At 39.2% G+C, this 14,516-nt stretch overlaps 1 protein-coding gene and 1 long non-coding RNA gene across 10 annotated transcripts in view; one reads left to right on the top strand and one right to left on the bottom strand.

The window, feature by feature from the left end:
* Positions 1 to 7,447, top strand: part of tnk2b (tyrosine kinase, non-receptor, 2b) — a 52,961-nt gene extending 45,514 nt beyond the window's left edge. For all 9 annotated transcript variants that reach the window (XM_046407782.1, XM_046407787.1, XM_046407781.1 and 6 more), the window contains one exon: positions 4,691 to 7,447. In XM_046407782.1, coding sequence (XP_046263738.1) covers positions 4,691 to 4,697 — 7 coding nt within the window. In that variant the 3' untranslated portion in view covers positions 4,698 to 7,447. The remainder of the gene's footprint in view (positions 1 to 4,690) is intronic.
* Positions 1 to 14,516, bottom strand: part of LOC124069068 — a 34,503-nt gene that overhangs the window by 3,858 nt on the left and 16,129 nt on the right. The window lies entirely within an intron of this gene.

Genomic DNA, 14,516 nt, shown 5'->3' on the forward strand with positions numbered 1-14,516 from the left:
ATACAGAATCCATGCATTTTTAAAGGACTCTGCTCTCTGGCCAGCAGTGACTATCCATCCATCCAACATATTTAATATGTTGTGCTGTCTCTTCATACAGCACCCAGAGCCTACATGTAAAACCTTCTCTGCTCTGGATTGGGGCTGTCAGGATATCAGATTTTCACTACAATATTATTGTCAAAACAATTAATATTTAATTGTAAATAGAAAATGAAAGTAAATAAACAATTTCAGCCATTACTCGTACATTCATGCACTAATTCTGACAAAATTTTACACGGGGGCGACAGCGTTGACCCATCTTGGCACTAGGTAATGCCTACTAAAACTAACTGATGCTAAATCAAACAACTCTCTAAAACACACTAAGTTAAACTACAAGCTGAAGCTAGCCTGCTACCTAACAACTGTCTAAAATCGCTAACTAACCTACTGAATACTTTAAACACAGAACTAACTATAAAATTAACACCAAAGTATCTATGCTTACATTACAATGAAATAAGTCAGTCACAATATTAAATCCATGTAATCCGCTAAAACTGCTAATAACTCTCAAAGGTCGACAAAGTGTGTAGTCCTCGATTTGCCTCAAGCTCAGCCACCCACAGAATTCTGTTGTAATAGCCGGGTTTCAACCTGTAGAGGGCAGTCACTATACATATTTATAACACAAAACGGAAAATTCAAATACCATAATTTCCGGACTATAAGCCGTTACTTTTTTCACACGCTTTGAACCCTGTGGCTTAAACAATGATGCGGCTAATTTATGGATAAGACTACTAAATATCTATGTAGATTGATTTTCAACAGAAAAAAAGTGGTTTGTGGGTTTAGTTACCCTTTAAGCTTTCTCTGCAGTGTGTGAGTGACAGCTGCCCTTCAAACACAGGCTTCAACAGAACGTGCTCTGGATTTTTAATAATGAAAACGTATCGTAGGCAAATCTCTTTAATGAGATACAGAGACAAGAGATAAAATGAGCAAAATGACTTTTATGCATCAACTGTAAATATGAAATCTATTTTCTGAACTCTAAATATTCTAAACCGATAACATCATATTTTATCAATACTACGATCTTCATACATTTTTTGTTTTGGTACCCATAGTGGTAATGTGATGCCTGCTGTGCCTGTGCAATACCTTAGCAGTCAGAGCTGTCACACATGCCCAGTCAGGAGCACAGCTTTTGACTGCTCGACAGGCTCGGGCTAAGTCATCATGGGATTGGCAGTGCACAGGTAACAACCATGCACGGAACAGCAATAACAGTTCAACAGGGAAAATCAATAATAACATTCAATATTGGATTTATTCAATTCAATTCAATTTTATTTATATAGCACCTTATACAACCAAAATTGTCTCTAGGTGCTTTACAGAACCCCACAGCCTGAACCCCCAAGCAAGGAGACAGTGGCAAGGAAAAACCCCATTTAAAAAAGGAAGAAACCTTGAGCAGGCTCACAAGGGAGAACCATCCTGCTGATAGTCGGCTAGGTGAAGGGGGGGAAGAAAAGGTAGACAGGACAGAGAGGATGAAAGAGAGAGATACATACATGCAGTAAATATCATACATTACAGGTTGTTATAATTGGAACTGGACACACAGTTAGTGACTTAAAATAATTAATCTCATCCTGATGAGAGGAGAGGAGGGGAGAGGAAGAAGAGGAGAGGAGGTGGGGGAGCAGAGATGGGCGTGGTGTTGTGAAGGTGGGGGGACTGCTCGGTCGATCATGTTTATGTCCCCCAGCAGCATAGGCCTATAGCAGCGTAGCTATGATAGAGATTAAAGATTAACACTTAGTCAGAGCTATTCTACCTGTGGCTGTCTGTCAAGAAGTGACTGTAACTATGCCTACCAGCCCTACACACTTTGTTTGAGGCTAACTATACATTTTACTAAACAGAAAGGTTTTAAGTCTAGTCTTAAAAGTGGAGGTGGTGTCTGCCTGTCGAACCCAGATTGGCAACTGGTTCCACAGCAGGGGTGCCTGATAGCTAAAGACTTGTCCTCCCGTTCTACTTTTATAAATTCTGGGAACTGCAAGTAAACCTGCACTCTGTGATCTGAGTGATCTATTGGGAATATATGGGACTATTAGATCCTGCAGGTATGGTGGGCCTAGTCCATTTAGGGCCTTATATGTAAGTAGGAGAATTTTAAAGTCTATTCTGAATTTTACTGGAAGCCAGTGGAGAGAAGCTAAGATGGGGGAGAGATTTTACTGACTCCTGTCAAAACTCTAGCTGCTGCATTCTGGATCAGCTGCAGGCTATTAATAGAGTAATTTGGACATCCTGATAATAATGAGCTGCAGTAGTCCAGCCTAGAAGTAACAAAAGCATGGACATGGTTTTTCAGCATCACTCTGAGAGAGGACGCTCCTAACCTTAGCAATATTACTGTTTAATGTTTATGTTTAATGTGATTGAATAAATGACACGTCCTGATCGAAGATAACGCTGAGGTTCCTCGCAGTCGTACTGGGGGCCAAAGTAATGCTGTCCAGAGAGAGAATATTATCAGCTTTTCTAGTTCTGAGATGTTTGGGGCCAGAAACAATGACCTCAGTTTTGTCTGAGTTTAATAATAAAAAATTGGAGGTCATCCAGCCCTTTATGTCCTTAACCCTTAGAAGCGAAGAGGAAACATCATTACAATGAACAAAGTGAAATCTATCTGATAATCTATCTGATATCTGATGTCCCTGTGATCCTAGTCTCATGTTCTAATCTGTGTAATAAAATACTGTGATCTACAGTGTCAAAAGCAGCACTGAGATCCAGTAGAACAAGTTTGGAGACAAGCCCGCGGTCTGATACCATGAGGTCATTTGCAACTTTAACCAGTGCTGTTTCTGTGCTGTGATGGGCTAAAACACTTCAAACAGACTGTTCCTGTGTAGGTGATCAGTTAACTGACTTGCAACCATTCTTTCAAGTATTTTAGACACAAATGGGAGGTTGGATATCGGCCTATAGTTTCCTAAGATGTGTGGGTCAAGTGAAGGTTTTTTAAAGTAAGGCTCTGATAACAGCAGTTTTAAACGCCTGTGGTACATAACCTGTTGTTAAAGACACGTTGATCTGATATAAAAAGGAAGCGCCACTCAAGGGAAAGATGTCCTTGAGGAGCTTAGATGGGGTCTAAGAGACATGTAGTTGGGTTAGATTTATTAATGCTGGAGGTCAGCTCAGGGAGGTCTAAGGGCAGGAAGCTGTTCAGAGATGGATTATGACTAAAAGAGATTTCTAAAGATGGCAGTATATTGGTTATTGTGGGGAGATCTTTATTGATTTTCTTCTCTAACGTTAGTGGTTTTATTGGTGAAGAAACTCATGAAGTTTTCACTACTATGAGCAGCAGGAATACAAGGCTCAACAGAGCTGTGACTCTTTGTCAGCCTGGCTACAGCGTTAAAGAGAAAACGTGGGATGTTCTTGTTTTGCTCTATTAATTATGAAGATTAAGCTGTTCTGGCTTTACGAAGGGCCTTTTTCTATGTCAATAGACTATCTTTCCGAGCCCTCTGTTATTCAACTAATTTGGAGGAGTACCACTTCCTCTCCATCTGTCTTGATACCTGCTTCAGTGTTTGTATATTTGAATTATACCATGGAGCTGGCATCCTATGATTTGTAACCTTCTTTCTCAGTGGGGCAACCATATCTAAAGCTATTATAACTATTATAATATATAATATATTATATCATATATATCATATATAATATATCAATATGGAATTATTTAATGAAGTCTCGAGAAAGTAACTGCAGTCCAAGGCTGCATTACAGACCTTCTAGAAAGGATACAATTGCAACATGAAAAACACAATGGGATTGTTAGCCTTTCCTGCTTAGATTCCAGACCTGACTTCAGCTTTTCCAGCAATGGCAAAAAACAGACAAGGCTTTCATTGAGTGACACACTGTAGTCTATACTGCATGTTTACTGCCACACTGACACCTTACTGCTACCCTTTTTCCTCTGCTCTGCTTGTGTTTTTCACCACCCTGCTTATCCCTTCAAGAAGCCACACTCCTCTTATAACTGCATCCCTTGGTTGGTACTGCGTTAAACTACCAACCCACAGGGATTGGTTGCTTTTCCGCAGCAATAAGAAAAAATCCATGGTGTCACAGCCGTATGGCTGGAATATCATGACACCCATTCTGGGCTTTTAACCGCATCTGTGACATTTTGTCTGCCATTGTGACAATACTGCTCAATTGGCCCACGTTTGGACAATGTTTCACGAAACTGAATTCAGTTTCTGATTACCTTGCTCCATAGCAGGTCCGTTTTTGTCATATCTGTCTTTTTAAACCATGTCATTAAAATCTGCTTCCTTGCTGGGCTCAGCCGCTCGAGCTTTTCCTCCAAATATGAATTGCTGCAAGTTAACTGGAAAAGTTACTGAGTGACTGGCAGCAGTATGATGCCATGACAGTGCTGGTCTGCTCTATTAATGAGGCTAAGAATCATATTTGGCTGCTGAACTGAGGAGGTTTCCTGCTTTGTTGATCTTTTCTATAGTATCTCAACTTAAAAGCCTCAAAAGTGGAAGTCTGTTTTGCAAGACAATGTAAATATCATTGAAGTTCTTTTCAGAGGATTTAGCATTTCATCTCATGAAATTTTTCAGTCTAATCTAAAGCCTCTTTTTATTTGCAGACGGTGACAAAAACCTCAAGCCTCTGAGCTCTGATTGGAACTTCATCCTCAGTAAAACATCATCAGAGGAAGTGAATCCGCTCCTGACCCTTCACTTTTATGCTTCAGACACGTCTACAATCAAAAGACTGTGATTTGACTATGGAAGAATCAAGGACACTTTATCTGAACTAAAACAAAATGCCAAACTTTATTATAGCTCCATTCATACTTACAAGTTTTTGGGTCATGTTTTAACTTTTGTCTGAAAGATGTGATTGTTGCACTTAATAAGAAATTGAAGACTGCTGTCTACTATCTTTTTAAAGTTGTTCTAAGACAAAAATGGTACTGTACTTCAATTTCATCTGGCCAACTGAATGTGTCGTCCTAACAGAGGCCCACAGTGCTACAAGATCCACTTGCTGGTATCCTCACTGCCACAGTTACACTGTTGACCATCTAGAGAACGACACTTTAATCTTTTCTTTTTTTAATGGCATTAAAAAGCCAGTTTAAAAGTAAATCTGAAGCGGTTAAATCTGAAGTATGTTAAATAGCACAATATTGACTTCCTGAAAAGGTCGGTAGATTTCCACAAGCTCATTGTATTTTGTCAGAATATGGTAAGAACCAGTTCAGTTTGACTGAAAACTCATCTCTCATTTAGTGAACCGTGTCAGAATTTCATCTAAATTTAAATAACAAACATTGAAAAGCACAACCAAATATGAAGTTAACATTTTATTGGCTGTCCTGCCATATTGTACAGTAAATAGTTTGGTCTGATCCTGCAGCTGAAAGCTTGTGGACTCAAAGAAAATATGCAGGGAAAAAAGAAAACAGTTTGCAAAAGACTCTACAGCTAAAAAAAGCTCATATCTTCAGTAATGTGTGTTACATGTTTGATAGGTTGGCAAGGGACATTTGTCAGCATTGACGCAGCATTGCTACACTCTGTGCTCAGAGTCAAAGGTCAGACTGGCCTAGTGCTGACTAGCATCTACTGAATTAGTAGAAATTGAGGATCTGAAAAGCAGTTTGTCCAGCATTCACAGCTACAACACTGTTTAATTTATCTTCAAAGGATACAAATAGTGTGCCCTTCATAAAAGTATTTGTGAACAAAACATATTATCTTACCTGTTATTTTAATATATTTTGAACACTATGCTGAGAGACAAGAGTAAACTGTTAGGTCCATTACTGGGCAGGCCATTTGTGAAATTATTATTCCTTCAGTCAATCACAAATCTATGACTGTTGCCACATGTGACTCAAGAACAAATGTGTCACCCAGACCCAGTCGGTCAGTCAGTCAATTAAAACATCTGGCAGATATAGTCTTTCCTTATTCCATCCCTCTAAGCACTTTGCCCACACAGAACTCGTGTGCATCAGCTGAAAACTCCCGCGAGTTGTTTTCTGTACATGCCCAGACTACACTGGCAGCTAGTAACAGAAACGTTGGGAAATTTGCCCCAAGGTACACATCCTGCCCCATAATCATCACGTGAAACCACAACTGTGATATTCTGGTCAGCAGCTTTAGGGGCAGTCATTTAAAACTGGGAGGACTTGTCAGCTTTGGGTGAACTCACTCACCGTTGGATGGGACAACACATCCTCTGACGGTTTGAATTCAGTAAGCATAAAAAGTTTTTGTTCTCCCATTTTTTTTTCTACTAAAAGGAAAGGAATAAAAGGCATTCCACGTGCTTTGACTTCTCAAATTCACTTTCAGGTGGTCAACTAAATGTCGAAAACAATACTTGACAGGCAATTTATGATCAACACACATGATCCCTACGGTGCTTCTCTTTGCCAACTGGTACCCATCTGTTTAAATTACAGTACAACTGTGTGAATGTGCACATGTAGACATTGGCTTTGCTCCAAACCAACCAGCTTCTCCTTATGTCCAACCCAGTATGTGACAGGTCTGACCACAATCGGTTTGGGCAGAAACTTTAAAGGGCCTCTGAAAAGAACTAATATAGAACAACAACAAGCCTTCTGTCTGTCTGGGCACATTTAGAGGCATTCAAAAAAAAAAAAAAGAAAAGAATATATTTATAAAGGATGTACAGGACTGATTTTGGATGACAACCTCTAGTAAAAGCTTTCTCCCATGTGCAATAAGGCTGCTGTAGAACCTGTAACCTCCCTGTCTGTCCATCCAGTTGTGTAAAAAGAGCTTTCATCTATGTCATCACATATCCCAGTCCCCGAATGTACAAGAAACACCATTTTCAGTATCAAATGTTTGGAGACCCGGTTTTCCTCCCCAAAGTAGGATGAAGTTGACCTCAAGTAAGTTTTGCCATTTCTGCCCCTGATGTGTTGTGGTAAAGCTGATTATCAACCAGTGAATTGTCAACAACTGGATGTGAGTGGTGCCTCCACGGTCTGTTCATGTGTTTGTTGTCTTATACCAAGCTGCTGTAGTTGTATTGAAGGACTCAAGTGAACCTTGTGGTGTTGAAAGCAACATTCTCCTGTTGTGGTGTTAGAAAACTCTGTTCAGTTCTGTTTAGTCGTTCTTTGCCAGACCTGTTTCTTCATTTATATTGTTTTTGCTGTTTTTGTTTCGATCCAACTTGCCATTTCTTCCTCATTTGTACGTATTTGCTTCCCAAAATGTGTTTTATTGCAAATGCCTATTGTACAGTTGGTTTTCATTGTTTCTCTCCTCCTGGGTTGGTGGAAATCTTCAACAGAATTTCATGCTGCCGAATTTATAAATGTATTTTTTATTAAAGAATTTATTATTTTTTACCTCTTTCCTTCTGTTAATTAATCCTTTTCATTGGTCCCTTTTGTTGTCTTTGAATAATCGAGTACTGCTCAAAAGGGACCATCAAGCAGGATTTTGTTAAATTAAGTCATGTTCCACACCACGCTCAGATACATAAGAGCTAATTACTAAGATGAGACAAACACTGCATTGATTAGCATTAACAAAGTATTTTAATGAACGCTAAAATCTTTCAGTCCTTTTAGTAGTAATTAAACTCGCAATAGACAAGTTTTTGCTTTCAAACATCACGATGAAGTAAATGAGTGCACAATGTAATTGGCTAGAAAATAATGACAGCATCAGCAATTAGACTGGGGCCTATTAACATCACTTTCACTATGCAGTTTCATCTGCCACCAAACAAGAAAAAAAAATCCGGCAAAACGAAGGCTGACTGGAGATCCATTCGGGCTGGCAGCCTAGCACCATTTCTATCTTTCATGTGTCCATTAACAATTATTGTGAAAATAACTTATTAAATGATTTGACCCATTCATCAAGAAACCAATAGCCACGCTAGTGGAGCTCATCCTTAAAGTTTGTGTAAAGCAATTTTAAGTATGTGTTCTGAGTTTTCCACATCACATGAAAATATGTTATTAACCACTTTCAGCCAAATCTAAATGATTAAAAATATTGCTGAGTAAATAAAACAAGGTTTCAAAATCGTGAAAAAATGAGCAGTACTGTCTGCAGGGGGCATGTGAGCTAAAGCCACCAAAACCACTGCCACTCACAGGAAGTTTCCGCCTCTCTGAGCTGTCAAACACGACTACAACCTGAAACATGGACGCTCCCTCTAAATGTGTTATTGGACATGTACAGGCATACATGTTATAGTCATCAGAACCAGACTTCAATTCAGAGCCAGAGGACAGTGGTTCATCTATAAATCAGCCTCGTTCCTCTCAGTCTGCAACAGAATGGTAAGTTTTTATTATTAATATTAATAAATAAGAACAAAACATTTTTTCTCTTTTTACCTAATAGTTTTATTTGTCTATTTAGTCAGATCAAATCTGCACCCATCCTCACTCTACCATGAAAAAGTATTTGTTGCATATTACACAATATATATAGGTGTAAAAACAATTCTTATTATTTATACTACATTCATGTAAAATTATGTAAACTACACTTTCACAGGTGTACCTGTGGAGAATTCAGGACAGAATGAAGAATGTCTGCTGCAAAGAGCTTAATGCTCTATGTAATAAAAATAAATGTGTCTTCCCCAATGATCATTAAAAGTACAAGTATACAACCAATAGAGTACTAGATCTCTAGCACTAAAACACTTTTATAGCACATACTCCCACAGGCTCTGAACAGATGTGGAGAGCTTCATGATGACTCTTCATCCAGGCTTTGAGCCTGTCTGCCTGAAGTCCTACTCCCTACAGGATGCCCTGAACGCATACCAGGCTGACAATGGGACACTGGAGTTGCAGGAAAGAGCCGTGTAAATTAAACAACAAAATCATTTTTATTGATTTTTTTTTTATACATAGCTTTGAGCTAAAAGCTGCTAATGTGTAGCAGGTACAGCATAACGCCAAATTCAGACTACACTACATTTCTGTCTGTTACAACGGAATAATGTTACCATGGTCACCATCTTAGTTTAGCATCTTAGCATGCTAACACTGACTCTGATGGTAATATATTGTTAGTATTAATTTAAAACCAGTATTGGACAGGTATTGAAGAGGTAAGATTTTGACCTGACGATGGTGTGATAACAGTTATTCCCGTGGCATACATGAATGTCAGTCCATCCAATAGTTCTTGAAATATAATAACTTTATAATAATAATAATAAGTCATTAGGATTTGTGTGTCTACCATGAATGTCCATGCGCAATTTTATGACCATTCATCTGATATTTGTCAAGATATTTCACTCTGGTACTTTTCACTATTTTTTTTATACATTTTATGTACTACTAAGCAATTAATAATTTAAAGTTTTCTTCCAGAAAGTATGTTATACTCTGCTATGACTAAGGTTTTACATTTTACAATGTATCCATGAGCACATTCACATGACAGACGTGTTGTTTCCACCATATGTCCAATTGCAAATGTAGAAGAAGCAGAACAGCATATTTTACAAAGAAAGAGCAAAGTATAATATTATGTAAATATGACAAAATTCAGCACATGATCCTGGCTAAAAGCAACACAGTTACTGCTGCCAAAAGCAGAAAGGCCAGCCAGAAAACAAATCTGTGTGAATGTGTAAATTAATACACATGATACCACTGCCCTCTCGTTAGGACATGACTAGATCTGATTATAATTCCAGTCATCTATTCCATTAAATTAACATACAGAGACACTAGGAGAAGCGATGCTGTTCTCTTCTGTTTGTTTTCTTGCTAAGAAATGGGCAGGTAGTGAGGTTTTAATTTCCGTTTTGGATTGCTTAAAGAAGTTATTTTCAGCTCTTATTTCTAAGAGCAATCTTATAGTTACATTTACTTATTTGATTTGAACGGTGGGCAGCATGGTGGTTAGCACTGTTGCCTCATAGCAAGAGGGTTCCAGGTTCGAATCCCGGTCTGGGCCCTTCTATGTGGAGTTTGCATGTTCTCCCTGTGTCTGCATGGGTTTTCTCCGGGTACTCCGGCTTCCTCCCACAATACCAAAAACATGCACATTAGGTTAATTGGCTACTCTAAATTGCCCCTAGGTGTGAGTGTGTGCGTGTGTGGTTGTCTGTCTTTGTGTGTGTTGGCCCTGCGATTGACTGGCGACCAGTCCAGGGTGAACCCCGCCTCTCGCCCGTAGTCAGCTGGGATAGGCTCCAGCTCCCCCGCAACCCTGACGGATAAGCGGTATAGAAAATGGATGGATGGATGGATTTGAACGGCATCCACCAGTGATCCTTTTATTGATTTGTAAGCTCCTAATGATATTGGTCATTGGTCGTTCTTATTTATCAGATCTGCTCTTACCGACGAGTAAGCTTTCAGAGAGGAGGTGAAACTGCTAACTTTCTGGGGCAGAGCCAACAACCTGTTTCTCATCATAGACAAAACCAAAGAGACGGTTGTCAACTTCAGCAGAGACCGTGGGGACCGCGCTCCACTGACCATTGACAGATCCTCGGTGGAGATTATCAAAACCACCAAGTTCCTTCGTGTTCACCTAGAGGAGAACCACACATGGTCCCTCAACACCAGCTCCATCACCAGGAGAGCCCAGCAGCATCCCTACCCATCTGCCACCCCACCTCCTGACCACCTTCTACAGAGGGACTACAGAGAGTGTCCCGAGCAGCTGCATCACTGCCTGGTTTGGGAACTGCACCATCCAGGGTGGCACCACCGAGCATTCGGACCCTCACAGCCAGACTCTGCAACAGTTTCTTCTCCCAAGCCATCAGATTTCTCAACTCCCAGGCACAAGACTGACATAAATACACACATACACTCACACACACACAATCAAAAACTTACTAGCACACCACTCACTTTGACTCTCATACTGTCACTTTATCTAATATCTAGAATGTCACTTTATTATCTATACCTTCACTTTATTTAACCATTCTGTGACATCACTGTTATATGGTTCACTCTGCGCTCTCTACTGTCCATATTGTATTGCATCCTATTGTACCATACTGTGTTAATAATCTTGTCTTGTTATTGTTATTGGTGTTGGATGGGGAGGGGGGCCTGGCTGACGTTCTTAGTTTAGCATTGTCCAAAATGTGTTGGTATGCTGACGCATTCCCTTCATTGGAAGTAAGGGCCGAGAACAGCTGCATACCACGCCCATACTCAATAATAAAGAGGTGTGTCCAAATACTTTTATCTATGTGTTTGAGTGGAGGGGATTAAGCTGTAATGAAAGCCACAGCTGCATTCTGTTGTGGACTGGATTATACATCGAGTAACTATAAGTATATAATTGTCCAACTCTCCTTCCACCAGCCCTCATGGCCATGGTTTGCGTGATGTGACAGATCAGTCTGAATCAATAAGGCTGTGTTTACGTTCGTGATCATCGACGTTCTGACAATGTGAGACCTTGATCCCTGTGAGAAACTAAAGCACAGACCTTGTGTCCACAGTATTGATCCTCACAGAACACATATCAATTGACTTCATATTGTTTTTTCATATCCTCTGCTAGCACATTACAGTTCATACATCATAAAATGTTTCTAGCACCTAAATTAGCATGCCACAGGGATGATATGGCTGGAATCTTAAAGATGAAAAATGTTCTTGGGTCTGTGAAACATAAAACTTCATTACAGAATGAAATTAGACAATGTGGCTGAGGGGAAAACAGCTCAGAGTGGAGGAGTCGAACAAGTTTCATCCTGGACCACATCAACAAGTCTCGGATATAAATGTAAGACCATATAGACTATAGTCCCTACCTGTTATCACACTGCATAACTGTCGCTCCATTCTTATTAATTAATAACTAGTTGTGAAAGCAGTTGGAAGACATTCAGTTGTACAACGTCTCACATACCTTCAGCATACAAAGCTTCAAAAATGCACCTTTTAAAAAAATCAAGTGATCAGGTGATTTCTTCAGCCACAATACATGTGGCTTTCAGTGCCGCAGTCATTTTGCTGTCTTACATTTGGAAACATATTCTGTAGATGGCACAGGCTGCCTTTTAATACTCGAACCTCTTGTTGTTTTTCTTGGGGGCCAAGGTTCTGTGTTTAGTGTGAAAATGTGGCCTTAAATTGTGCTCCTCTGGCACTGCCACTGCCTCATTACAAAGAAGACATACTGGCTTGTCTACATTAAGCACAAACAGGTATTCATGTTCCCATCCATCATTAAGTAACTTTCCCTCTGTGTCAACTTTTCTTTTCTTGGACATTTTTGCAAGGCTGCTACTACTAATGTTACAGCTACAGCTGGAAATGGCTATGTGATACTGAGATGCTATCACGGATAACAAGATGCATTCTGGGACATGCAGGTTATGACCACTTTATGTGTAATGCAGAATAGAGATAGTAAATTATACTTTCTGCAAGCTCTTTGCTAGCCTGGATTTGACACCTCCACGTATTCTTCCCTTTCTTCACACACACATCCTCCTTTGCTCTTAGACCAGAGGAACTTATGCTTACTAATGAGACACCATGTAGGCCCATTCATCTCAATGGTGTGTGTGTGTATGTCTACAGAATCATTACTCAGTCCCCCAGCAAATTATTATTATGTATATTGTCTGTTGCTCCAGTTGTGTTGGGCACCAGAGCAATGGGTTCACAGGAACCCCCAGAGAAATTATCGAGTTTTTCCACCAAACAGAAGAGGACAAATAAGGAGGGAAAAGAGACAAAGCAAGAGGAAGGAGCCGATAAAGGCTTACCTTGTGCCATCTTGAAAAGAAACCCTCCCGCAGATATATTTATATCTATGTGTATGTGTCTACAGTTTTCTTTACAGAATAAGAATTCAATACCACTTTGCTCTTATTTCTGTTGTTTTTTTTTTTCTTATTTTTTAAGGAAGGTATATTTTCCCCAACTCTGTTTTTTCCATCCTCGCCATCTCCTTTGTTGTTCTGAGATGAACGACTCAGCTTGGAGTGGCTCAGGCACAAACCTTCGGTTTGCAGTGGTGCAGAGAAAGACGGCGTGATGACAGGGTGACGGCGAAGAGGAGGAGACACTTTTGGGAGAGACAGACTTTTGAGAAGTTTGAGGGCAGAAATGACAAAAGAGATGGAGGGATTGGACTGAGAGGGAAGTGGTGCTGTGCAACACTACATGGATCTCCTTAATATCTCCTCAGTTTCTCATTCTCTCCCCTCTGCCTGACTAACCGTTTAACTAATCACTGTATTAAGAATTATTTCCCATTTAATTAGGGCTGAGTTGTAATGGAGCTGAATTTAATCTCATGATTTCTAATACAGATCATTTTCAGATATCAGTAAGTATCGTAAGAAAAACCTTTAACCCTTGTTCACGATATGGCTTATGCATGAAAGGACATTATTTTTTTCTCTAAATGCTGTAAATGCAATGAACTGTGTTCCACACTACATTTGAAAAATAAAAACATTCACCTCCATAAAGCAAATTGTTCACTAAAATCGGATACATGATATTATTATATTTATTTTATATGATCTTAAGTACTGAGTGTTTAAAGCTGAATGAGTAGATGTTGCAAACTCAACACTGACATATTATCACATTTTTAAGTTGATATAGCAGAGATGTTAGCGACGAGTTGCTTATTTACACATCTAGACTAAACATGGAAACTAGAGGTGCACAGACTGCAATTTTGTTATCCAATTGTTTGTTTGTTTTTTTGTTTGTGTGACTTGCCAATACAGACTATTGCAGATTCTGATTGTCTTTCTAAGAACTATAATTGACGGCATATACAAAAACACAAAAGAACAAAAATCAACTTCTAATTTTGTAATAAAAACAAAAAAAATAAATTTCACAATTTGTGCAACTGCAAAGAGCTACAAATGACAGTTAACTGAAAATGAGCTGTATGTCTAAGTTTATCTCATATATTTTCACTGTACCAAACAAAAGCAGGTACAACAAATTTATATAGCAAAAGAAATGCCAGTTACTTATATCATTTTACAGTATGCTTATAAATTCACCAGGGCTGAGGTAAATTATCAGATTTCTGAAGCCTCCATTCTCAACTATGAAGAACAATTGATCATCCAGGGCCATGAATCCCATTTACAGCCATGACAGTACTCAGCTGTCAGTCAAAGTGTTTGAATCCCTTTTGATAGTATCACATAATAAACTGAAACAAAACTTACCAGAAAAATAAAATACTTCAACAAACATCAGTATGTAAAGCACCCCAATCTTAAAATAAAGGGTTTATCATATATCATATATATCATCCATCTTTATACACAGTGAATGGTTTGAAACAGCAACCGGTCAAGATTAGGATTAAACTTGTAAGAGTCAGAAGCGGTTGCTGTGAATCACTGTGCAGGTGGCTAAAGGTAGCCTTTTGTTTGATGTTCTCACGGGCTTATGGCTTATTACAGAAGTATGT

Source organism: Scatophagus argus, chromosome 13 (assembly GCF_020382885.2).
Source record: "Scatophagus argus isolate fScaArg1 chromosome 13, fScaArg1.pri, whole genome shotgun sequence".
In the NCBI taxonomy this organism is placed as follows: Eukaryota; Metazoa; Chordata; class Actinopteri; family Scatophagidae; genus Scatophagus; species Scatophagus argus.